Here is a 24422-nt window from a genome sequence, read left to right as displayed (position 1 = left end):
CGAGTGTTTATATTCCAATCGGCAATCGCAACTTCATCACAGTATGGGGGAGGGGTCTCAGTATGGGGGGGTCTCAGTATGGGGGGAGGGGTCTCAGTATGGGGGGAGGGGTCTCAGTATGGGGGGAGGGGGTCTCAGTATGGGGGGAGTGGTCTCAGTATGGGGGGAGGGGGTCTCAGTATGGGGGGAGGGGTCTCAGTATGGGGGGAGGGGTCTCAGTATGGGGGGAGGGGGTCTCAGTATGGGGGTGAGGTCTCAGTATGGGGGAGGGGTCTCAGTATGGGGGGAGGGGTCTCAGTATGGGGGGAGAGGTCTCAGTATGGGGGGAGTGGTCTCAGTATGGGGGGAGGGGTCTCAGTATGGGGGGAGTGGTCTCAGTATGGGGGGAGAGGTCTCAGTATGGGGGGAGGGGTCTCAGTATGGGGGGAGGGGTCTCAGTATGGAGGGAGGGGTCTCAGTATGGGGGGAGGGGTCTCAGTATGGGGGGAGGGGTCTCAGTATGGGGGGAGGGGTCTCAGTATGAGGGAGGGGGGTCTCAGTATTTTATAAAAGGAAGAATGCCTTCTCCTTTTATTCCAGATTTACCCATTCTGTTGAACCGTAAAATAAGTGATAGAACAACCCCCCCCGACCCCTTCCCCCTCTGACCCCGCCACGCCCCCCCACGATCACCCCCGACCCCGCCACGCCCCCCACGATCACCCCCGACCCCGCCACGCCCCCCACGATCACCCCCAACCCCGCCACGCCCCCCACAATCACCCCCGACCCCCCACGATCACCCCCGACCCCGCCACGCTCTCCACGATCACCCCTGACCCCGCCACGCCCCCCACAATCACCCCCGACCCCACCACGCCCCCCACAATCACCCCTGACCCCGCCACGCCCCCCACGATCACTCCCGACCCCGCCATGGCCCCCACGGTCACCCCCGACCCGCCACGCCCCCCACAAACACCCCCGACCCCGCCACGCCCCCACGATCACCCCCGACCCGCCACGCCCCCCACGATCACCCCCGACCCCGCCACGCCCCCCACAATTACCCCCGACCTCGCCGGCTCCATTTGTTAGGAGGGAATTTTAAGGGAATGCCACCTCCCAGTGGATTCTGAAAGTATTGCTGCGCTAACATGAGAATTGTACTGTGGTGAAATCCTACAGCTGTGTGTAAAATATCTAATTCATTGCAAAAATAGAGACTATTTAAACACTGAGTAACAAAGAATGCCACCAGAAATACTATTGTGGAAAAGTAGCAACATTTTACCAATCACTGAATGGGCAACAGAGGGAGAGAATAAAAGAGAAAGATGGGTGTGAGACAGGAGAAAGAGAAAAGGACGGGGATGAAAGGGGGCACAGAGGAAAGAGAGGACAGATGGGGGAGAGAAAGAGAGGGATCAGGGGACAGCGAGAGAGATGACAGGAGGAGAGGGAGAGGGACAGAAGGAGAGAGGGAAGACAGGGGAAGAGAGAAGGAATTGGAGGAGAGCAAGAGGATCAGGTGTGGAGAGGGAGCAGGGGGACTGGGGAAAGGCACAGAGAGGCAGAGAGAGTGGGACAGGGTCGAAGAGGGGCTTTGCCACAGGGGTCACTGCGCAGTGACCCTGGATGATTCATTGCTCCTCCCAGACCCTGGATTAACCCTTTGAGGACTGCTGTCACTTCTCTACCCCAACATGAACAGAATATGATTGGGAGGAGGCCAGAGTAAAATAAACAAGATCCAAATCAGATTTGACGTTAAACCGAGGCCCTGACTGCCCGTTCGGGTGGATGTAAAAGATGCCACGGCACTATTACAAAGAGCAGGGGAAGTTCTCTCCCTGGTGTCCTGGCCAATATCCCTCAATCAACGTGTAAAACAGATTATCTGGTCATTTAACCCATTGCTGGTTGTGGGATCTTGCTGTGTGCTACATGGCAGCTGTGATTCCTGCATTACAGCAGTAATTACACTTCAAAAAGTGTTTCATTGGCCGTAGGTCGCTTTGGGATGTCCTGAAGTTGTGAAAGTTGCTGTATAAATGCAAGTCTGTCTGTTTTTCTATTCCTCTGACTCTGCACTTTCATATTTAGCAGAGAATTAGGTGACTAAACTTGAGAGCATTGCCTGGAGCTGGTTGCACACACAGCATGGAGCTCACTGGACTGGATACCTGCTCCCAGCTTCACTGGTTAACCTTTCTTTCGATTAGAAACTGGATTAAAAAGAATTAAATAAATTACATCTTTAATACCGAGAGTCTGAAAAGATCCATGATGGTTTATCAACTGCGAGAGGAGCAAAATAACAGGAACCAAAAGTGCAGAGTGTTGTGTCTGTACCTTTATACCTAGACACAATTAGGACTCAGAACTCAGAGATTCAAACATGAGGTGCTTTATTCAAAAAGAAGGTTCTGGAGAGTACCGAACAAAGAGAACTAAAACTTAACCAAGAGAACAACCCCAACCATTTATCTGCTGTGACAGCGCCACCGCAGGTGGGAGGAGAACACACAATACATAACATATTCCTCCCCTCTTAAATGAAAGGTCCACATTATTCCTCAACAGGTAAGTTACTTTCAATGCACTCAACTAAGCAAGGGTAGAGGTAGACTGCCTCAAACCCTGACTTTACCCTGGGGTTTATTCTGCCTCAGTCTTGTGGGTAAGTCACTAAGCCTACAGATCCAAGCGTCTTGGAGGCTGCGGCTCTCTGACAGGATACCGGCAGTCATCGCTGGCTTCCACAGCAGTAGGCATTGACACAGGCCTAGATAGAGAAGGTGCCTGTGTCAGTCGAAAGTCAGGAGTTTGCACAGGTGGAACAGTCTCTTTGACTTCCTGTGTTGGAGAAGAGCACTGTGGCAAAGGATGCTGGTTTGCGGTATCATCTGGAAACAGTCCAGGCCAACCAGCCATTGGAGCCTCTGTGGCTGTCTCTGCTCCTAGCAATAGTTGATCTGTGTGCCTTCTCCAGACGACGTCCTCAGCAGTCTCAACCGTGTAAGACACAGGGCCCGTCTGCGCGATCACCGTAGCAGGAACCCATTTCGGTCCAGTGTTGTAGTTTCGAGCTAGGACGCGCTCTCCAGGATGAAACCGTCTCTCCTTGGCTCTTTTCTCTCTCTTTTCAACTTGAGCTTGTTGCTGACAATGGACAACCTGTTCTGCCCTTGGAGGTTTGAGTAAGTCAAAACTTGTCCGCAACTGCCTCTTCATCATGAGCGAAGTGGGGGAAGTTTTGGTTGTGGCATGTGGCTCGTTCCTGTAGGACAACAGGAAGCTGTTCAGACGTTGGTGGATTGAGCCCTGACCTTGCGATGCCGTCAAGGCATGCTTCAAAGTTTGCACGAACCTTTCTGCCAGGCCGTTAGTAGAGGGATGATAGGGCGCAGACCTGATGTGTTGGACACCATTCACATGCAGGAAGGTTGCAAACTCCTGTGATACAAATTGTGGACCGTTGTCACTTACGAGTTGTTCCAGTGAGCCATAACGGCTGAACATCTCACCAAGTATCTCAATTGTTTTCTCTGCCATGGTAGACCTCATCACAGCGACCTCCGGCCACTTGCTACGAGTGTCCACAACCACCATAAACATCTTCTCTTCGAAAGGAACGGTGAAGTCCACATGTACTCGCTGCCACACTTCTTCAGGCCAATCCCAGGGGTGTAGAGTTGCCAGCTGTGGAACATTCCGGACCCTTTGACATGGGGAACATGTTTTGGCTTTCTCCTCAATATTTCCATCGAGACCTGGCCACCAGAAGTAGCTTCTTGCCATTTCCTTCATCTGAACCATCCCACTGTGGCCTGTATGAAGTTGTTGCAGTATAGGTTTCCTCAGAGGTGGCGGAATGATGACACGGCGTCCCCAAAGAAGACAACCTGCCTGGACGGAGAGCTCATTTCTTTTTGAAACGTAAGGTTTCAAACTAGGAGAATCTCCTATAGCTCTCCCTCGAATGACATCGTCCATTACCTCAGACAGGACTGGATCGTTGTGGGTGTACCTTTGCACCTGAACTGCAGTGACAGGTGCTCCCTCCACTTGTCTAAAGTAGAAGATGTCTATCTGACGAGGCTCTGGGGGAGTAACAGGCAAGGGCAGCCTCGAGAGACCGTCTGCGTTGCCGTGCAAGTCTGATTTGCGATATTTGATGTCGTATGTGTGTCCTGACAACAGTAAAGCCCACCTTTGCATCCTGCTTGCAGCAAGAGACACAATTCCGGTGTGTGGCCCGAAGATTGAAGTCAATGGACGGTGGTCCGTCAGGAGTGTGAACCTTCTCCCAAACAGGTACTGATGAAATTTTCGAATTCCAAAAACGATACCCAAGGCCTCGCGCTCAATCTGTGCATAGTTACTCTCGGCCTTGTTCAAGGTGCGTGATGCGAAGGCGATAGGTTTCTCTTCCCCAGAAGGCATGATGTGGGATATGACTGCTCCCACACCATATGGTGATGCATCACATGCTAGCTGCACGGGTAGCTTTGGGTCGAAGTGTGTCAGGACCTCCGACTTCAGCAATGCTTTCTTTGCTCGGGCGAAAGCTTCGTTGCACAGTTCAGTCCATTTCCATGTTTTGCCTTGACATAGCAACTGATGTAACGGCTTAAGCAATGTTGCTAAGTCTGGAATAAACTTCCCATAGTAGTTAAGTCGCCCCAGAAATGAACGTAACTGGCTCACATTCTGGGGTGCTGGGGCCTCCACGATCGCCTTGACCTTTGACGGTGCCTTATGCAGGCCAGTAGCGTCAATCACATGCCCCAGGTACTCAACTGAAGACTGAAAGAATTCACATTTGTCCTTACGAACTCTGAGTCCGTACTCTTTCAGTCGCTGTAGTGTTGCATCCAAGTTCAGAAGATGATCCTCCTCATTTGTCCCAGTGACAAGGATGTTGTCCAGGTAGCACTGGACTCCTGGCAGTCCACTCAAAATCTGATCCATTGCCCTTTGGAATAGAGCAGGGGCCGACATAATTCCAAACGGAAGGCGGCAGTACCTGTATAGCCCCTTGTGTGTCACAATTGTCAGTGATTTGTCATCGACATGCATTTGTAGATAAGCCTGGCATAAGTCTATTTTGCTGAACTTTTGCCCTCCGGCCAGGCCTGTAAAAAGATCACCAATGAGGGGAAGAGGGTACTGTTCCGCAGACAGCACCGGGTTAATAGTCACTTTAAAATCCCCACAGATTCGAACAGATCCATCCTTTTTCAGGACAGGAACAATGGGTGTGGCCCATTTGCTCACACTCACAGGCTCCAGGACTCCATTCTCGACTAAAACCTCCAAGTTAGCCTCAACTTTTGGCCTAATTGCATAGGGTACAGGCCGGGCTTTGTGAAACTTCGGCTTGCTGTCAGGTTTAATGTCCAGTCTCATGCTGATCTTTTTCATGCTCCCAAGTTCACCATTGAAGAGTTCTGCATGTTTGTTTAAAACTGCAGTCAGACCTGACTCCCCTTTTGACATCATGCGGACTGCAGGCCAGTCCAGCGTGATTTTCTCTAGCCACACACGTCCCAGTAGAGATGGGTAATTTCCCTTTACCACATATAGTGGCAGTTTCGCAGTCTGTCCGTTCAATTTAACTGTCACCTCAATGGCGCCTCTCGTGGCCACAGGTTCGCCGGTTTACGTCTTTAGCACAATGTTTGTTGGCTGAAGGGTAAGATGCTTTAGCATTTTGTTGTAGACAGTGTCTGAAACAAGGGACACAGCCGCGCCTGTGTCCACCTCCATCCGCACTGATTGTCCCTCCACCGGTGGTGACACCCAGTAACCACTTGGACCACCTGCAACCGTCAGTATGTGCACCTCTTCCTCCTCAGAGGTGTCGCTCCCCTCTGTTTTGCTTGTGCCATCATACTGCACTGAATGAACACTCTTTTTCTTCTCTTGTCCAAATACAGACATTTTGCTTTCATGCTTCCCAGCTCTGTCTGTTCTTTTTTTACCTCTACAGGCACGTTCAATGTGACCTTTTTGCCACAATTTCGGCATTCCAGCTCCGTACACCAGCAGTCATTAGCGTGATGGCCCATTTTCCCACAACGGTAACATGTGCCGTTCCACGCACCTTTAGGCTCAGACGACACCTTGCGAACTCTCCCTGTTGAACTCAACTGGTGAGCCTCCTTTTCCGCCATCTCCATGGAGACACTAACTTCAATAGCCTTTTCAAGAGTAAGGTTGTCCTCAGTAAGAAGGTGCTTCTGTGTGGCTGCACTTAGCAGACCACACACAAGTCTGTCTCTAATGTTGTCATTCAGCAGCTCCTTGAACTCGCAGTCTTCTGACAACCTTTTTAAAGCAGCAATAAACATCGTCACTGATTCCCCCTCCTCTTTTGATTCCGTTTGTGAAATCTAAATCTCTCAGCAATAACCAGAGGTTTTGGTGAAAAATGTGCTCCAAGAATTTCCACTAGTTGTTTATATGTTTTAGTTCCTGGCGTATCTGGCTGTACAAGGCTGCGAAGTAAATTGAATGTCTTTGCCCCCATTATACACAAAAAGGTAGGCACGACCTTTTCGTTTGCCACCGCGTTCGCCAAAACAAAATAGTCAAAATGTTCCGTATAAGCGCTCCATTGCTCCACATTTTCATCAAAATCACCGATGTTTCCTAATATAGTAGCCATCTCACGTTTCAAATTTTTTTTTCTGTTTACTCACTGCACCCGTAACGTTAATGTGATGCTGCAATCTCTGTTCCGAGTGTTTTGTAGTCGAAAACAAGAAGTTCCCACAATGCAGATTCATCCGATCCTCGTCGCCACTTTGTTGTGTCTGTACCTTTATACCTAGACACAATTAGGACTCAGAACTCAGAGATTCAAACATGAGGTGCTTTATTCAAAAAGAAGGTTCTGGAGAGTACCGAACAAAGAGAACTAAAACTTAACCAAGAGAACAACCCCAACCATTTATCTGCTGTGACAACGCCACCGCAGGTGGGAGGAGAACACACAATACATAACACGGAGGACAGTTATCAGCGCTATCAAGCAGATGGGTGCTTCAGTTTTAGCTTCCCCGGCCTTCTGACATGGGGGGTTCACCAGCACCACTTAAAATGGAGAACACACCCTGCGGGTCACAAGGCCCCGAGTTTGGTTCTCGGTCTGCGGAGCTAGCTAAGCTCAGCCAAGTGGTGATAGAGGTGCGACCTTTGACCTCAGCACCCCTGAGCAAGGGAGGGCCAGGGTCCCTGTTCGTGACCTCTCACCACCGCCAGTACGAGTGATGAGTGAGGATAGGGTGCCTCCCATGGCCAATTATCCTGTCAATCCTCGCTCTCTCCGCTCGCATGCGGGGATTGGCTATTTGAGTGAGGTACCTATGATTAGGATGTCTGTAGTTTCTTTGCTAACAGTTAGATTGTGTAGCAAGATTTATTTTTTTGACCTCAAACATTTCAGCTTCTAGTGATTAAAAGCACCCGGAAGATGTTTGAATTATTGGGCCCATCCTGATTGGCTGCTCTCTGCATCAATCATGGAAAGCCACTCCCCTCCTTATTTCATTTGAAAATTCAGTTTAAAACATCTCTGTCCTGAATCAGTTTTCAGGCCAATGGGAAAAAATACTTGGGAACTGTAAACAATGAACTTGAGATTCTTATAAGGTCATTTATCAATCAGAAGTCTCATTACTTGCACACTAACTGATTGAAGGCAGCAAAATAAAAGCCACAGTCGGCTGACGTCAGGTGGCCGGGGGCCCCAGCGGCAGTGGATTGGGGCTGGGGGCTGGGGGCGGGTGATGGGCAGGAGGGCAATGGGTGGGAACACTGTGTAGCTGGCACCTGGTACTCCCACAGGAGCCAACAACAGTTCCGGTGCCAGTCACCTGGGCCCTCAACCCCCATTAGGCTACTAGACTAGCCTTGGGGCACATGACCAGTCCACTGTAATACAGTGAGTATAGATCCCATAGAGGGCATGTGGTGTAATACAGTGGGTATAGATCCCATAGGGGGCACGTGGTGTAATACAATGGGTATAGATCCCATAGGGGGCACATGGTGTAATACAGTGGGTATAGATCCCATAGGGGCATGTGGTGTAATACAGTGGGTATAGATCCCATAGGGGCACGTGGTGTAATACAGTGAGTATAGATCCCATAGGGGTCACGTGGTGTAATACAGTGAGTATAGATCCCACAGAGGGCATGTGGTAAAATACAGTTAGTATAGATCCCATAGAGGGCATGTGGTGTAATACAGTGAGTATAGATCCCATAGAGGGCATGTGGTATAATACAATGAGTATATATCCCATAGGGGGCATGTGCTGTAATACAGTGGGTATATATCCCATAGGGGGCATGTGCTGTAATACAGTGAGTATATATCCCACAGGGGGCATGTGCTGTAATACAGTGGGTATATATCCCATAGGGGGCATGTGCTGTAATACAGTGGGTATATATCCCATAGGGGGCATGTGCTGTAATACAGTGGGTATATATCCCATAGGGGGCATGTGCTGTAATACAGTGGGTATATATCCCATAGGGGGCATGTGCTGTAATACAGTGGGTATATATCCCATAGGGGGCATGTGCTGTAATACAGTGGGTAAATATCCCATAGGGGGCATGTGCTGTAATACAGTGAGTATATATCCCACAGGGGGCATGTGCTGTAATACAGTGGGTGTATATCCCATAGGGGGCATGTGCTGTAATACAGTGGGTATATATCCCATAGGGGGCATGTGCTGTAATACAGTGGGTATATATCCCATAGGGGGCATGTGCTGTAATACAGTGGGTATATATCCCATTGGGACCCTTGTTGTAATATAAGAACATATGAAATAGGAGCAGGAGTCGGCCATACAGCCCCTCGAGCCTGCTCCATAGGCCATGTAGGCTGATCCTGCTCTTATTTTGTGTGTCTAATTCTGTTAGATTCAGGAGATGGTTCTGTGATAGTAGATTGGCGGTTAGGATCAGATCAGCCATGATCTTATTGAATGGCAGAGCAGGCTCGAGGGGCCGATTGGTGGAGCAGGCTCGAGGGGCCGATTGGCGGAGCAGGCTCGAGGGGCCGATTGGTGGAGCAGGCTCGAGGGGCCGATTGGCCTACTCCTGCTCCTATTTCTTATGTTCTTATGTTCTTATAGATGATAGGAGCAGGAGTAGGCGATTCGGCCCCTCGAGCCTGCTCTGCCATTCAATGCAATCATGGCTGATCATCCAATTTCAGTACCCGGTCCCTGCTTTCTCCCCATACCCCTTGATCCCTTTAGCCTTAAGAAATATATCCAACTCCTTCTTGAATATATTTAATGAATTGGCCTCTACTGCCTTCTGTGGTAGAGAATTCCACAGGTTCACCACTCTCTGGGTGAAGAAATTCCTCCTCATTTCTGTCCTAAATGGTCTACCTCTCATCCTTAGACTGTGACCCCTGGTTCTGGACTCCCCGACCATCGGGAACATCCTTCCTGCATCTAGTCTGTCCAGCCCTGTCAGAATTTTATAAGTTTCAATAAGATCCCCTCTCATTCTTCTAAACTCCAGCGAGTACAAGCCCAATCGTCTCAATCTCTCCTCATACGTCATTCCTGCCATCCCAGGTATCAGCCTGGTGAATCTTCGCTGAACTCCTTCCATGGCAAGAACATCCTTCCTCAGATAAGGCGACCAAAACTGCACACAATACTCAAGATGTGGTCTCACCAAGGCCCTGTACAACTGCAGCAAGACATCCTTGTTCCTGTACTCAAACCCTCTCACTACGAAGGCCAACATACCATTTGCTTTCTTAACCGCCTGCTGCACCTGCATGCTTACCTTCAGTGACTGGTGCACAAGAACACCCAGGTCTCGTTGCACTTCCCCTTCTCCCAATCTATTGCCATTCAGATAATAATCTGCCTTCCTGTTTTTGCCACCAAAGTGGATAACCTCACATTTATCCACGTTATATTGCATCTGCCATGCTTTTGCCCAATCACCCAACCTATCCAAATCATCCTGGAGTTTCTCGGCATCCTCCTCACAGCACACACGCCCACCCAGCTTTGTGTCGTCTGCAAATTTGGAGATATTACATCTAGTTCCCTTGTCTAGATCATTAATATATATTGTGAATAGCTGGGGTCCAAGGACCGATCCCTGTGGTACCCCACTAGTCACTGCCTGCCACTCGGAAAAAGACCCGTTTATTCCAACTCTTTGCTTTCTGTCTGCAAACCAGTTCTCTATCCAAGTCAATACCTTGCCCCCAATCCCATGTGCCTTAACTTTACACGCTAATCTCTTATGCGGGACCTTATCAAAAGCCTTCTGAAAGTCCAAATACACCACATTCACTGGTTCTCCCTTATCTATTTTACCAGTTACATCCTCAAAAAATTCCAGTAGATTAGTCAAGCACGATTTACCTTTTGTAAATCCATGTTGACTTTGTCCAATCCTGTCACTGTTTTCCAAGTTCTCTGCTATTACATCTTTTATAATGGACTCTAGCATTTTCCCCACTACCGATGTCAGGCTTACCGGTCTATAATTCCCCGTTTTCTCTCTACCACCTTTTTTGAATAGTGGGGTAACATTAGCTACACTCCAATCCATGGGTACTGTTCCAGATTCCATCGAATGTTGGAAGATGATCAGCAATGCATCTACTATTTCTAGGGCCACTTCCTTAAGTACCCTAGGATGTAGATTATCAGGCCCTGGGGATTTATCGGCCTTCAATCCTATCAATTTCCCGAACACCATTTCCCTACAAATACTGATTTCTTTCAGTTCCTCCCTTTCATCAGACCCTATGTTCTCCGACATCTCTGGGAGGTTATTTGTGTCCTCCTTTGTGAAGACAGAACCAAAATATGTATTTAATTAGTCTGCCATTTCTTTGTTCCCCATTATAAATTCCCCTGATTCTGACTGCAAGGGACCTATGCTTGACTTCACCAATCTTTTTCTCTTCACATATCTATAAAAGCTTTTACAGTCAGTTTTTATGTTCCCTGCAAGCTTACTCTCATATTCAATTTTCCCCTTCTTAATTAATCCCTTTGTCCTCCTTTGTTGAATCCTAAACTGCTCCCAATCCTCAGGTTTACTGCTTTTTCTGGCCAATTTATATGTCCTCTCCTTGGATCTTATGCTATCCCTAATTTCCCTTGTTAGCCACGGTTGAGTCACCTTTTTTGTTTTATTTTTATGCCAAACTGGGATGAACAAATTCTGTAGTTCATCCATGCGGTCTTTGAATGTTTGCCATTGCCTATCCACCATCAACCCTTTGAGTGACATTCCCCAATCAATTCTACCCAACTCGCACCTCAGACCATCGTAGTTTCCTTTATTTAAATTCAGGACCCTAGTCTCTGAGTCAACTACTTCATTCTCCATCTTAATGAAGAATTCGATCATATTATGATTGCTCTGACTCAAGGGGCCTCGTACAACAAGATTGCTAATTAATCCTTTCTCGTTACATAATACCCAGTCTAAGATGACCTGACCTCTGGTTGGTTCCTCGACATATTGGTCCAGGAAACCATCCCGTAAACACTCCAGGAATTCCTCCTCCACAGTATTGTTACTAATTTGGTTAGCCCAATCTATATGTAGATTAAAGTCACCCATGATGACTGCTGTGCCCTTATTGCACGCTTCTCTAATTTCCCTTTTAATGCCATCCCCAACCTCCGCATTACTGTTTGGAGGTCTATATACCACTCCCACTAACGTTTTCTGCCCCTTGGTATTTCTCAGTTCTACCCATACAGATTCCACATCATCAGAGCTAATATCCTTCCTTACAATTGTGTTAATCCCTTCTTTAACCAGCAATGCTACCCCACCTCCCTTTCCTTTTTGCCTATCTTTCCTGAATATTGAATACCCCTGGATGTTGAATTCCCAGCCTTGGACACCCTGGAGCCATGTTTCCGTAATCCCAATCAAATCATTTTAGTTTACCTCTATTTGCGCAGCTAATTCATCCACCTTATTACGAATGCTCCTCGCATTAAGACACAAGGCCTTCAGGCTTGTTTATTTAACGCTCTTAGACCTATTAGAATTATTATTTACTGTGGCCATGTTTGATTTAAACCGTTGATTTCTCTGACTGCCACTTTTGTTTTTCTCCTTGCTATCTTTTGCTTTTATCCTTGTTTCCCTTTCCTCTGTCCCCCTGCTCAGGTTCCCAACCCCCTGTCATTTTAGTTTAAACCCTCCCCCAGAGCACCAGCAAACACTCCCCCTAGGACATCGGTCCCGGCCCTGCCCAGGTGCAAACCGTCCGGTTTGAACTGGTCCCACCTCCGCCAGAACCGGTTCCAATGTCCCAGGAATTTGAATCCCTCCCCCTCGCACCATTCCTCCAGCCATGTATTCATCTGAAATATCCTTCTATTTCTACTCTGACTAGCACGTAGCGCTGGTAGCAATCCTGAGATTACTACCTTTGAGGTTCTATTTTTTAATTTACCTCCTAACTCCGTTTATTCAGCTTTTAGGACCTCATCCCGTTTTTTACCTATATCGTTGGTACCTATATGCACCACGACAACTGGCTGTTCGCCCTCCCCTTCCAAAATGTTCTGCAGCCGCTTTGAGACATCCTTGACCCTTGCACCAGGGAGGCAACACACCATCCTGGAGTCTCGTTTGCGGCCGCAGAAACGCCTATCTATTCCCCTTACAATAGAATCCCCTATTACTATAGCTCTACCCCTCTTTTTCCTCCCGTCCTGTGCAGCAGAGCCACCCCTGGTGCCAGGAAGTTGGCTGCTGCTGCTTTCCTCTGATAAGCCATCCCCCCCAACAGTACTCAAAGTGGTGTATCTGTTTGAGAGTGGGATGTCCACAGGGGACCCCTGCACTACCTGCCTGTGCCTAGTACTCTGTCTGTTGGTCACCCCTTCCCTTTCTGCCTGTCCAACCTTTGCCTGCGGTGTGACCAACTGCTTAAACGTGTTATCCACGACTTCCTCAGCATCGCGAATGGTCCAGTATACATCCAATCGCAGCTCCAGCGCCGCAATGCAGTCTGCCAGTAGCTGCAACTGGACACACTTCCTGCACACATATTTGTCAGGGACACAGGAAGTGTCCCTGAGTTCCCACATAATGCAGGAGGAGCTTGCCACGGGGTCGGGCTCTCCTGTCATGACTTACCCTTTAATTAATTGAAATTAAATTAAATCAAATCAATCCCACCAATTACATTACAGTTAAATGGTATATATAAGGGCCCCGGTTTACCAATAGTCCCCACTACACCACAGAGAGCTTAGAAACTATAAAACACAGAGTTAAGTTTTAAAAAGAGAGAAATACTCACCAACCAATCACTTACCTGCTTTCTGGTGATGTCACACTTCGATTACTTTTTACTTCTCTCCCTCCCTCTGAGTTCGGAGATCAGAGATTAGTACGCTTACCTGGTCTCTGGCGCCTTTTATATCACCTCTCCTCCGAGATTCCCGCCGCCGCCGCTGCCGCTATTCAATAAGATCATGGCTGAACTTACATAGAAACATAGAAGATAGGAGCAGGAGTAGGCCATTTGGCCCCTCGAGCCTGCTCCGCCATTCAATGAGATCATGGCTGATCATCCAAATTCAGTACCCTGTCCCTGCCTTCTCTCCATATCCCTTGATCCCTTTAGCCTTAAGAAATATATCTAACTCCTTCTTGAATATATTTAATGAATTGGCCTCTACTGCCTTCTTTGGCAGAGAATTCCACAGCTTCACCTCTCTCTGGGTGAAGAAATTCCTCCTCATCTCTGTCCTAAATGGCTTACCCCTTATCCTTAGACTGTGAACCCTGGTTCTTATTATGTCCGTGTATAATTGAGACACGGACTGCAGGAGTTGATTATAACAAGTCTTTACTGAATGGAGACAACCTGGAAACTGAAACTACAGAAGCCTGCTAGGGCCTTTTATACAGGGGTGGTCACTGCCGGTACTGCAGTCTGAGACCAGTTATTCCCTTAAAGGTACATACACAACAATTCCTCCCCTTTTAGATAAACAGTACATAACATTCATTTAACAACTAAATAATAACTAATTACAATTACAATTATGGTTGCTGGATACATTGGTTGAAGTTAAGCAATTATAAGTTCAGTCTTTGAGGAGGCTTCCTGATTCTGTCTGGATAACGCCTCTTTGGGATATCAGGTTCTTCTGGCAAGGTTGCATCAGGATCAATGTCGTTGTTTGGTTTGTCTGCTTCCAATATCACCGATTCTGCGGTAGATGCAATTGGTACTTCGGTTTCATCGCCAGGTGTATCAGATCGTGGTGTGGAGTTGACGTTTTCCAGTGACTCTAGAATCTGGTCAGCATGGCGTCTTACAATGCTCTCTCCAACATCCACGGTATACATTAGAGGTTCTTGCCGTGTACAGATCGTTCCTGGCTGCCATTTCTCTGTGCGGTAGTCCCGGGCCAAAACTGGTTGACCTATCTTAAAACTCCTGGTCGGCCTTTCATTCATATTCTGAAACTGCCTGTTCTCCACATCTCTTCTGACGTTTGGCTTAACCAAATCCAAGCAGCATCGTAGTCTTCGATTGAAGAACATCATGGCTGGAGTTTGGTTGGTAACCGCATGTGTCGCATTCCGGTAGGCAAACAAGAAGTTATCCACCTTGTATTGCAGGGGTATATCTTCATTACACATTGCCTTAATAGCCTTCTTGAATGTTTGAACAAACCTCTTGGCCAATCCATTAGTGGCTGGATGATATTGGGCGGATGTGTAATGCTTAACACCATTGTTCTTTAAGATCCTCCGGAACTCTTCAGACACAAACTGTGGTCCATTGTCAGAGCAAATCTGTTCAGGCAGCCCATTCCTGGCGAATATGGTTCGTAAGACTGTGATAGTTTTTTCTGTGGTGGTTGAGGACATTTTTATTACCTCTGGCCACTTTGAATGTGCATCCACCGCAATTAAAAACATCGAGTCCATAAAGGGACCAGCAAAATCAATGTGCACCCTTTGCCATGGAGATGAGGGCCACTCCCATGGATGTAGAGGGGCTTGTGGTGGGGCGTTTTGGACCTTCTGGCATCCTGTACAGCTCTTGGTCATCTCTTCGATTTCTCTATCGATTCCCGGCCACCACACAAACGCTCTGGCTAAGTTCTTCATTTTTACCCCTCCCAGATGACCCTCATGAAGCTCATTGAGCACTCTATCCTTCAATTTGGGTGGAATTACTACTCTGGATCCACACATCAAGGTTCCTCTGCACACTGACAGCTGTTCTCTTCTCGGCGAGAATGCTGGCAGCAGTGGTTCGCCATGTGCTGGTCATCCCTTCACCGTTAAATCATAGACCCAGGAGAGTGTCGGGTCATTTCGTGTTTCCTTTTCTATGTTTGCATTCGTCACAGGGAGACATTCGACTATAGTCGAGTGGAATAACTCCACTGGATCCACTGCTAGTTCTTCTTCCACCGTCGGCAACGGTAGGCGCGACAATCCATCAGCATTCCCATGCTGTTTAGTTCCTTTGTACTCGATGTCATATTGGTGTGCCCCTAAGAAAAGGGACCACCTCTGTAGCCGTTGTGCCATCATTATCGGTACGCCCTTCTGAGGGTTGAAAATGGAGACGAGAGGTTGATGATCAGTTAGTAGAGTAAATTTCTGACCGTGCAGGTAGTGATTGAACTTCTTCACCCCCCACACCAGGCTGAGGGCCTCTCTGTCAATCTGGGCGTAGTTACGCTCGGCTGAAGTTAACGAGCGTGACGCAAAAGCTATCGGCCTCTCTGAACCATCAAGGAATTTATGTGACAGTACCGCCCCAACACCATAGGGAGACGCATCACACGCCAGTCTTATCGGTAGTGATGGGTTGTAGTGAGCCAATACTTCTCTTGAAGTGATTAGGTCCTTACTCTTCTGAAAGGCCCGCTTACATTCATCGCTCCATTTCCATGCTACTCCCGTTCGTAGTAGGGCGTTCAGTGGATGCAGAATTGTGGACAAATTCGGCAAAAACTTATGGTAGTAATTCACCAATCCGAGGAATGACCTCAGTTGCGACACATTTTCAGGCGCTGGAGCCTTAACTACCACTTCAATTTTGTCAGGGGACTTATGCAACCCCTCTTCACCAATCACGTGGCCACAATACGATATCTGTTTCTTAAAAAACTCGCACTTAGGGTGATTGGCTCGTAGCCCATGTTCACGTAGTCTAGTGAGCACCTGCTCTAGGTTGGCAAGGTGTTCACTGTCATCTTCACCTGTCACTAGGATGTCGTCCAAGTAACACTGAGTCCCCGGAATCCCTTGCAGGACTTGTTCCATCGCTCTTTGCCATATCGCCGGAGCTGATGCTACTCCGAATACCAGTCGATTATACTGGTAAAGACCTTTGTGAGTGTTTATCGTGAGATACTTCCTAGAGGATTCTTCAACCTCCATCTGCAAATATGCTTGTGCTAGGTCAATTTTTGTAAAACGCTTCCCTCCAGATAGTGAGGCGAAGATATCTTCTATCCTTGGAAGAGGATATTGTACTGTGTGAAGGATTGGGTTCACCGTCACCTTGAAGTCCCCACAGATGCGAACCTTCCTTGGCTCCTCAGACTTATTGTTTAACATTTTCTTCATGACAGGAACGATGGGTGTCGCCCACTCGCTCCAGTCTACCTTAGATAACACGCCTGCCTTCTCCAGATTCTCCAGCTCTGCCTCGACGGCTGGGCGAATTGCATATGGTACCGGTCTTGCTTTGAAAAACTTGGGAATTGCATTCTCCTCTATTTTTATCGAGGTGGTTACGCCTTTAAGAGTGCCCAGTTCTTGTTGAAATACCTCTTTGGCGTCAGCTAAGATTGTTGACAATCGTCCAGGAGTGACGTCGTCATCCTTTTTACCAGCCACCGTCAGTGCCTGAATGGAGTGCCAGTCTAAACTTATCTTTCTGATCCATTCACGTCCCAATAACGGTGGTCCACCATCTTGCAGAATGTAGAGATACAATATCCGTATTTTCTTGCCGTTGTATTCGACAGGCACCCTTATTTTTCCTCTGGGGTATACTTTTTGCCCCGTATACGTCCTCAAGACAATGGATGTCTCTCTCAAGGGTATGTGTGAGAATAGCCGCTCGTAGTCTCGTCGATTCATGACGGTTAGAGCTGATCCTGTATCCAATTCCATTTTGACTTGGGACCCTGCTATCGTGAGGGTGACCCAAATGGTTCGGTGATCCTCTTTTGCGATTACGTTGTGAAGTTTGAGACAGCTTAGTCTCTTGTTCCCGGATTCACTATCGCTCATCTGGTCTCCGGAACTACTGTCCGTCATCTTTTGTACTTTCCTGTACGGTTCCTTAGTAGCCTTTTTGTTGTCATTGGTCTTCTTCCCAGACCTGCAAACTCGTGCAACGTGTCCCATCTTTCCGCATTGCCTGCATATTTTGTCCCTGGACCAGCAGTCCTTCTGGTCGTGGTTTGTTCTACCGCAGCGATAACATTTTGCAAATCCCCATGTCATTTCGTGGGTGTCGTATTCCTGTGGCTTTTGTTGTATTTCCGCAGCTCCCCTTGCTGCTGCTTTGTACGATACTGCCACGCTGAAAGCCTTATCTAGCGTCAGCTCTTTCTCTGAGAGTAACCTCTTCTGGGTTCCTTCACTCAGGAGTCCACAGACAAATTTGTCCCGTAAGGTATCTGCCAGTCCTGCTCCGAACTGGCAGTGCTTTGATAGCTTGCATAGTTCCGTAAGGTAATCAGCATTGCTCTCATTTTTATGCTGATTTCTCCTGTGGAATTTAAATCTTTCTGCTATCAGCAGCGGTGTAGGATTTAGGTGTTCCTGTAGGATAGCAACAATTTCGTTAAAACTCTTCGCCTTCGGTTTGGCTGGAGTAATCAGGTCCCGCAATAGGCCGTACGTTCTTGCGCCCATTAAATTTAGCAATACCTATGCCTTTTTCTCATCGGCTATTTCGTTTGCCTCGCAATATACCTCGACTCTTTCCACATACGTGGTCCAGACTTCTATTGCATTATCGAAGGCAGTGATATTGCCAGTCTTTGGCATCTTGAAAATCTAAGATGGCGCCTCCCGCGCTTTGCCTTCGTCCCCGATAGATCAAAATGGCACCTCCCGCGCTTTTCCTTCTTCCCCGCCAAGTTAAGATGGCGCCTCCCGCGCTTTCCCGCCGCTGCCGCTGCTGTCAACGCCGCTCTCCGCGGTATTTTTATTTTTAACCGTTCCCGTCGTGGAGCGGACCCTCTGGGACACTTCCCTCCCTCTTCTTAGGTCCGAACGCTGCCCGGCTGCGAAGCACCGGCCACGCCCTGTGTGCTCCACCCTCTCTCTCTCTCTTTGCTTCCCGACTCACTGCCCAGCCCCGTTGCAGAGCCACCCGATCGAGCTCTAGCCCGCCGCAGCCCAGGAAGGATCAGTGCACTACCTGCCACCAGCCCGATTAGCTGGGAAACCACAGACTGGAGACCAAGCCTGGCTCTCGACAGTCTCTCCTGCACTTTTCAATTAGATGATTTGGAGGGCGGTTGCCCACGGTCGACGCCCGTTTCTCGAGTTTCTTTGGATTATTTTTTTTTTTCTTTTTTCTGGCTTCGACCTTCAATAACGTCGTCTGAGGTGCTGCCGAGTTGCAGGTAAGTTCGTTTCTTACTCGTTGCCAGCATTATGTCCGTGTATAATTGAGACACGCACTGCAGGAGTTGATTATAACAAGTCTTTACTGAATGGAGACAACCTGGAAACTGAAACTACAGAAGCCTGCTAGGACCTTTTATACAGGGGTGGTCACTGCCGGTACTGCAGTCTGAGACCAGTTATTCCCTTAAAGGTACATACACAACAGTTCTGGAGTCCCTGACCATCAGGAACATCCTTCCAGCATCTAGTCTGTCTACTCCTGTTAGAATTTTATAAGTTTCGATGAGATCCCCTCTCATTCCTCTAAACTCCAGCGAATATAAGCCCAATCGACCCAATCTCTCCTCATACATCATTCCTGCCATCCCAGGTATCAGTCTGGTGAATCTTCGCTGCACTCCTTCCATGGCAAGAACGTCCTTCCTCAGATAAGGCGACCAAAACTGCACACAATACTCAAGGTATGCTCTCACCAAGGCCTTGTACAACTGCAGCAAGACATCCTTGTTCCTGTACTCAAACCCTCTCGCTACGAAGGGCAACATACCATTTGCCTTCTTAACCGCCTGCTGCACTTCTATGTCAACTCCACTTTCCCGCCCGATCCCCATATCCCTTGATTCCCTTAGTGCTTAAAAATCTATCAATCTCAGTCTTAAATATACACATTGACTGAGCATCCACAGCCCTCTGGGGTAGAGAATTCCAAAGGTTCACAGCCCTCTGAGTGAAGAAATTTCACCTGTCAGTCCTAATGGCCGACCCCTTATCCTGAGACGATGACCCCTAGTTCCAGACTCTCCAGCCAGGGAAACAGCCTCTCAGCATCTTCCCTGTCAAGGCCTCATTCTTCTAAACTCCAGAAAATATAGGCCTAGTCTACTCAATCTCTCCTCATATCATCCTCTCATCCCAGGAATCAATCTCATGAACCTTCGTTGCACCCCCTCTAAGGCAAGTATATCCTTCTTTAGATAAGGAGACCAAAACTCAACAAAGCACTCCAGGTGTGGTCTCACCAGGGCCCTTTATAATTGCAGCAAGACTTCCTTACTCTTATACTCCAACACCCTTGCAGTAAAGGCTAACATACCACTTGCTTTCCTTATTGCTTGATGCACCTGCATGTTAACTTTCTGTGATTTGTGTACAAGGACACCCAAATCCCTCTGAACACCAACACTAACTAGTCTCTCACCTTTTAAAAAATATTCTGCTTTTCCATTCTTCCTACCAAAGTGAATAACCTCACATTTCCCCACATTATACTCCATCTGCCACCTTATTGCCCTCTCACTGAACCAGTTTATATCCCTTTGCAGGCTCTTTGTGTTCTCCTCACAGCTTACTTTCCCACCTAGCTTTGTATCGTCAGCAAACTTGGATACATTCCACTCAGTCCCTTCATCTAAGTCATTGATGTAGATTGTAAATACAGTGGGTATATACCCCATTGAGAACCCTTGGTGCAGTGATACAGAGCAGCTGGCACCAAGCTTGGCCCCCTGGTGTGTGCTGAGGTAGCTATTCAACTGCTGTCCTTGCACCGGTCTTAAGAAGGTTAAAATTAGAGGGAAGCCTTGCTCCTGATTGGTAGCTATTGCCCCTACTGGAAAGTGTGTGTGGATGTCACTGAAGGGCAGGATCGGGGTTGGCTGTGATGTCTGTTGTTGTGAAATAAGCTGCCAAAGCTCACTGCATGAAGAGAGGCCATTTGTTACTGGCAGACCTCTGGAATTCATCGAGAAAAATGGGATGGGAATAAAAGTGCTTACGCTGGGGTAGCTCGAGGGGAAATGAATCAAATCTTTGTTTATGCTAATTTCATCCTCTTACACAGGTCTGCTTTGCCAAGCTCCTCCAGAAGCTCCGTGATTCGATTGAGGCATGTCAGCTACCCAACTAAAAGCATCGGAATATTCCAGGAGAAGCTGGACTTCTCCCTGTCAGACGCCCTCAACGCTGAGTTCAAGGAGACTCGCACCAACGAGAAGTTTGAGATGATGGAGCTGAACGACCGCTTCGCCAGTTACATCGAGAAGGTGCGTTTCCTGGAGAACCAGAACAAGGTCTTGGCCACCGAGCTCAACCAGATCAAGGGGAAGGAGCCCAGCCGGCTGGGGGAGATGTACCTGGACGAGATCAGGGAGCTGCGGCAGCAGATGGACCAGCTGAACAGCGCCAAGGCCCGCTTGGAGATCGAGAGGGACAATCTGCTGGAGGATCGGAACAACCTGAAACAGAGGTACAGGATTCCCAGACACACTGGGCTAAATGTCTGTCTTCACCCTCTGGGCATTAACCTGGCCAGGCGGACACAAGCCCGTTCTAGAACCTACCCGACGGGATGAGAATCGGGCGGACTCTATAACTGACGTGTGCTCCGCCCCAACAGACTAACACCCAGGGGGTGACAATGAAAACCTGCCCCATTGTTATACTCATAGAGTCACACAGCACAGAGGGAGGCCATTCGGCCCATCGTGCCTGTGCCGGCTCTTTGAAAGAGCTCTCCAATTAGTCCCACTGCCCCCCGCTCTTTCCCCACAGCCCTGCAAATTTCTCCCCTTCAAGTATTTATCTAATTTCCTTTTGAAAGTTATTGCAGAATCTGCTTCCACCGCCCTTTCAGGCAGTGCTTTCCAGATCACAACAACTCGCTGCGTAAAAAAAATTCTCCTCATCTACCCCCCTGGTTCTTTTGCCAATTATCTTAAATCTGTGTCCTCTGGTTATCGCCAGTGGAAACAACATTCCTAGTTACTCTGGTAAAACCCCTCATAATGTGTTCTGAACTATTTTCTAAAGTTTGTTTCCCCCCATGTGTATGAGTGATGCTCTCCCTTGGGGCTTCCCTCTGTTTCCTTTCCTCCTGTCGGCCTTTTCAAGGCTGCACACTGCCGTGGAGGAGTTGGGCAGTTGGTTGACTGCAGACCAGCACCTCTGCCATCTCCTGCCTGGCCGCTAGAGTGCGTGTCGCCAGTGCGCTGGTGCCAACTCGCTGTAGAAGCTCTCTCCTCCATCTGGGGAGATCCTCCCATTCCCACTCGGTCCCCTCCCCGTCCTGTGACTCGGAGATGGGGCAGAATGGGGAATTCCCCGCAGCCCCCCCACAACCTGCCGCAATGTCAGCTGGTGCTTTGAACATATGTTACCATCATGTCAGCCTCTAAACTTAACCAAAGCATCCGGGGAACAGGATTCTAGAATCTGCAGACGTTCTGTTCATCTCCCCTCTGCACTACACAAAACAACTTCTGTTAAAGCTGGAGCTGAATGAGTAATGGACATGGGACGTAGTTTGAAATGGCTCAGCTCGGGACCTGGGTAGTGCAGTTGTTTAGAGGCTGGCCTTCCAACTCTGGGACCTGCTGATATAGATTCTGTATGAAATGAGTTGGCCAGTATCAATCCAGTTCTGAGTGGACCTGGACCTACAGCATAAAACAATCCCTAATTCAGCAACAATTGCCAATCTTACTCGGGATAGCTGTGTATGAAATGGGAAAATGTCACACTGGTGCAGGCGGGGCTGTTCTTCTTGTGTTAGACCTGTGACATGTCATTGGGGCAGTGTAGAGGCAACATTACTCTACTTCTGGCTGTGTTGTACCTGACCCGGGAGTACCTGATGCTGACACTGGGTGCCTGAAATGGAGAGAGTTCCATTGCTCAGATTCTTGGGTGCAAAAAATAACATTAGAAAACAGCTCATTTCCAGCATTTTCTGTTGTTATTTCAGATTTCCAGCATCCGCAGTATTTTGCTATTGTGTCATTACCAAAACTGTTTGTCACTCCATCTACCTGAGCCAGGTACTCGAACCTCACACCATGCCTGTCTGAACACTTCCTCTGTCAATCACCAAATGTCAATTTCACTCAGGCCAGGACAGGGGAACTGCAGCTTTCTGGGCTGAGCCCTGTGGCCAGGTTCAAGGCAGCACTGGACACCCTTGGGTTGGTGATCACACACATGGCAGAATGAGGTTAGACCAAAGGGGCTCTATTGCCTGGCAAAGAAATCAATGACAACTGATGGAGAATCTCAGAACATACGAAGCAGTTACCAATGGGCTACCCAATATGGCACCAAGCACCAAACTTGACACAAATTCTTCAATTCCATTTTTGCAGTGTGAGTTTTTGGAGCGTGAGATTCTCTTTATTTTTAAGCCATTTTCTCCTGCCAGGTTCCTTGGGTCTCCCCAACCCCCACTCCCCATCCCTCATCCCCAAGCCTTACCCATTGCTGCTTGGAACCCAGCCACTAGGAGCAGCAAAGGATGCTGCCGTTTGCCCTTCCTGTCTAATGAAGAAATTGCCTGACCTCTGCATGAAGTGGCTTGGATGGACACCTCACCTGCCGGGAAAAAAACCCAATGCGAGCACAGATCTGCACCCTATCACTTAATGCTGCCACACATTGAAACCTGAGTGCCCCGCGGCATCTATTCTGACAGAAGGTGCTTCAGAGAGAAGCTTCTATTGGAAGGTGCCCCAAATCAGTGGTGGCATCTCAGTGTGTTTGAACAAACTGACCAACTCGCTGTCCACTGAGAACAGGCACATTATTAACATTCAGGGGCTGGAAGCCTTGCAAGTCACCATGGTGGTTGGTGCTTCTCTGTCAAACAAACAAGGTGCCAGCAATCCTCAAGCAAAGTATTGGCCTTGGAAGGGGGACAGCGCAGATTTACCAGGGCTTAAAGGGTTAAATTATGAGGACAGGTTGCACAAACCTGGCTTGTATTGTCCTGAGTTTAGATGGTTGGGGGTGATCTAATCGCAGTGTTTAAAATAATAAAGGGATTCGATTGGGTAGATAGAAAGAAACTATTCCCTCTGATAGGGGAATCCAGAACAAGGGGGCGTCACCTTAACATTACAGCTAGACTGTTCAGGGGTAAAACCAGGAAGTACTTATTCACACAAAGTGTAGTAGAAATCTGGAACTCTTCCCCCAAAAGGCTGTGGATGCTGGGGGATAATTGGAGCTTCAAAGAATGAGATCGATAGATTTTTATTAGGTTAGGGTATTATGTAGTATTAACAGGAAGTTATGATGAACCTTTTATAAAACATTGGTTCAGCCTCCACTGGAGTATTGTGTCCAATTCTGGGCACCGCACTTTAGGAAGGATGTGAAGACCTCGGAGAGGGTGCAGAAAAGATTTACAAGAATGATTCCAGGGATGAGGGACTTCAGTTACGTGGATAGACTGGAGAAGCTGGGGTTGTTCTCCTTAGAGCAGAGAAGGTTGAGAGGAGATTTGATGGAGGTGTTCGAAATCATGAGGGGTCTGGACAGATTAGATAGAGAGAAACTGTTCCCATTGGCAGAAGGGTCGAGAACCAGAGGACACAGATTTAAGGTGATTGGCAGAAGAACCAAAGGCAACATGAGGAAAAACTTTTTTACGCAGCGAGTGGAATGCACTGCTTGAAAGGGTGGTGGAGGCAGATTCAATCATGGCTTTCAAAAGGGAGTTGGATAAGTAGCTGAAGGAAAAAAAATTGCAGGGCTACGGGGAAAGGGCTGGGGAGGGGGGCTAGCTGAAGTGATCTTGCAGAGAGCCGGCATGGGCTGTACGACCTCCTTCTGTGCTGTAACCATTCTATGTGTGGTATCTTGAGGTGGCCATAGATGGAGACAGACACAGGTTAACTCCGTAACATGGTTTAATCAACACTTGCACATAAAAGCTTCTGCCATGAGGCAGCAAAAACAAAGAGTACAACCAGTACAGATCAGACT

At 48.1% G+C, this 24422-nt stretch overlaps 1 protein-coding gene across 1 annotated transcript in view; it reads left to right on the top strand.

The window, feature by feature from the left end:
- Positions 1-24422, top strand: part of gfap (glial fibrillary acidic protein) — a 75806-nt gene that overhangs the window by 1034 nt on the left and 50350 nt on the right. Inside the window, exon 2 of the mRNA XM_085966643.1 lies at positions 20506-20910. Within this exon, the coding sequence (XP_085822769.1) occupies positions 20506-20910 (405 nt within the window). The remainder of the gene's footprint in view (positions 1-20505; positions 20911-24422) is intronic.

The sequence above is a fragment of the Somniosus microcephalus genome, chromosome 24 (genome assembly GCF_052327205.1).
Source record: "Somniosus microcephalus isolate GS21.2 chromosome 24, FLI_Smic_1.0, whole genome shotgun sequence".
Taxonomy (NCBI): domain Eukaryota; kingdom Metazoa; phylum Chordata; class Chondrichthyes; order Squaliformes; family Somniosidae; genus Somniosus; species Somniosus microcephalus.
The sequence above is the reverse complement of the archived record's forward strand: the minus strand, read 5'-3'. Positions and strand labels throughout refer to the sequence as shown.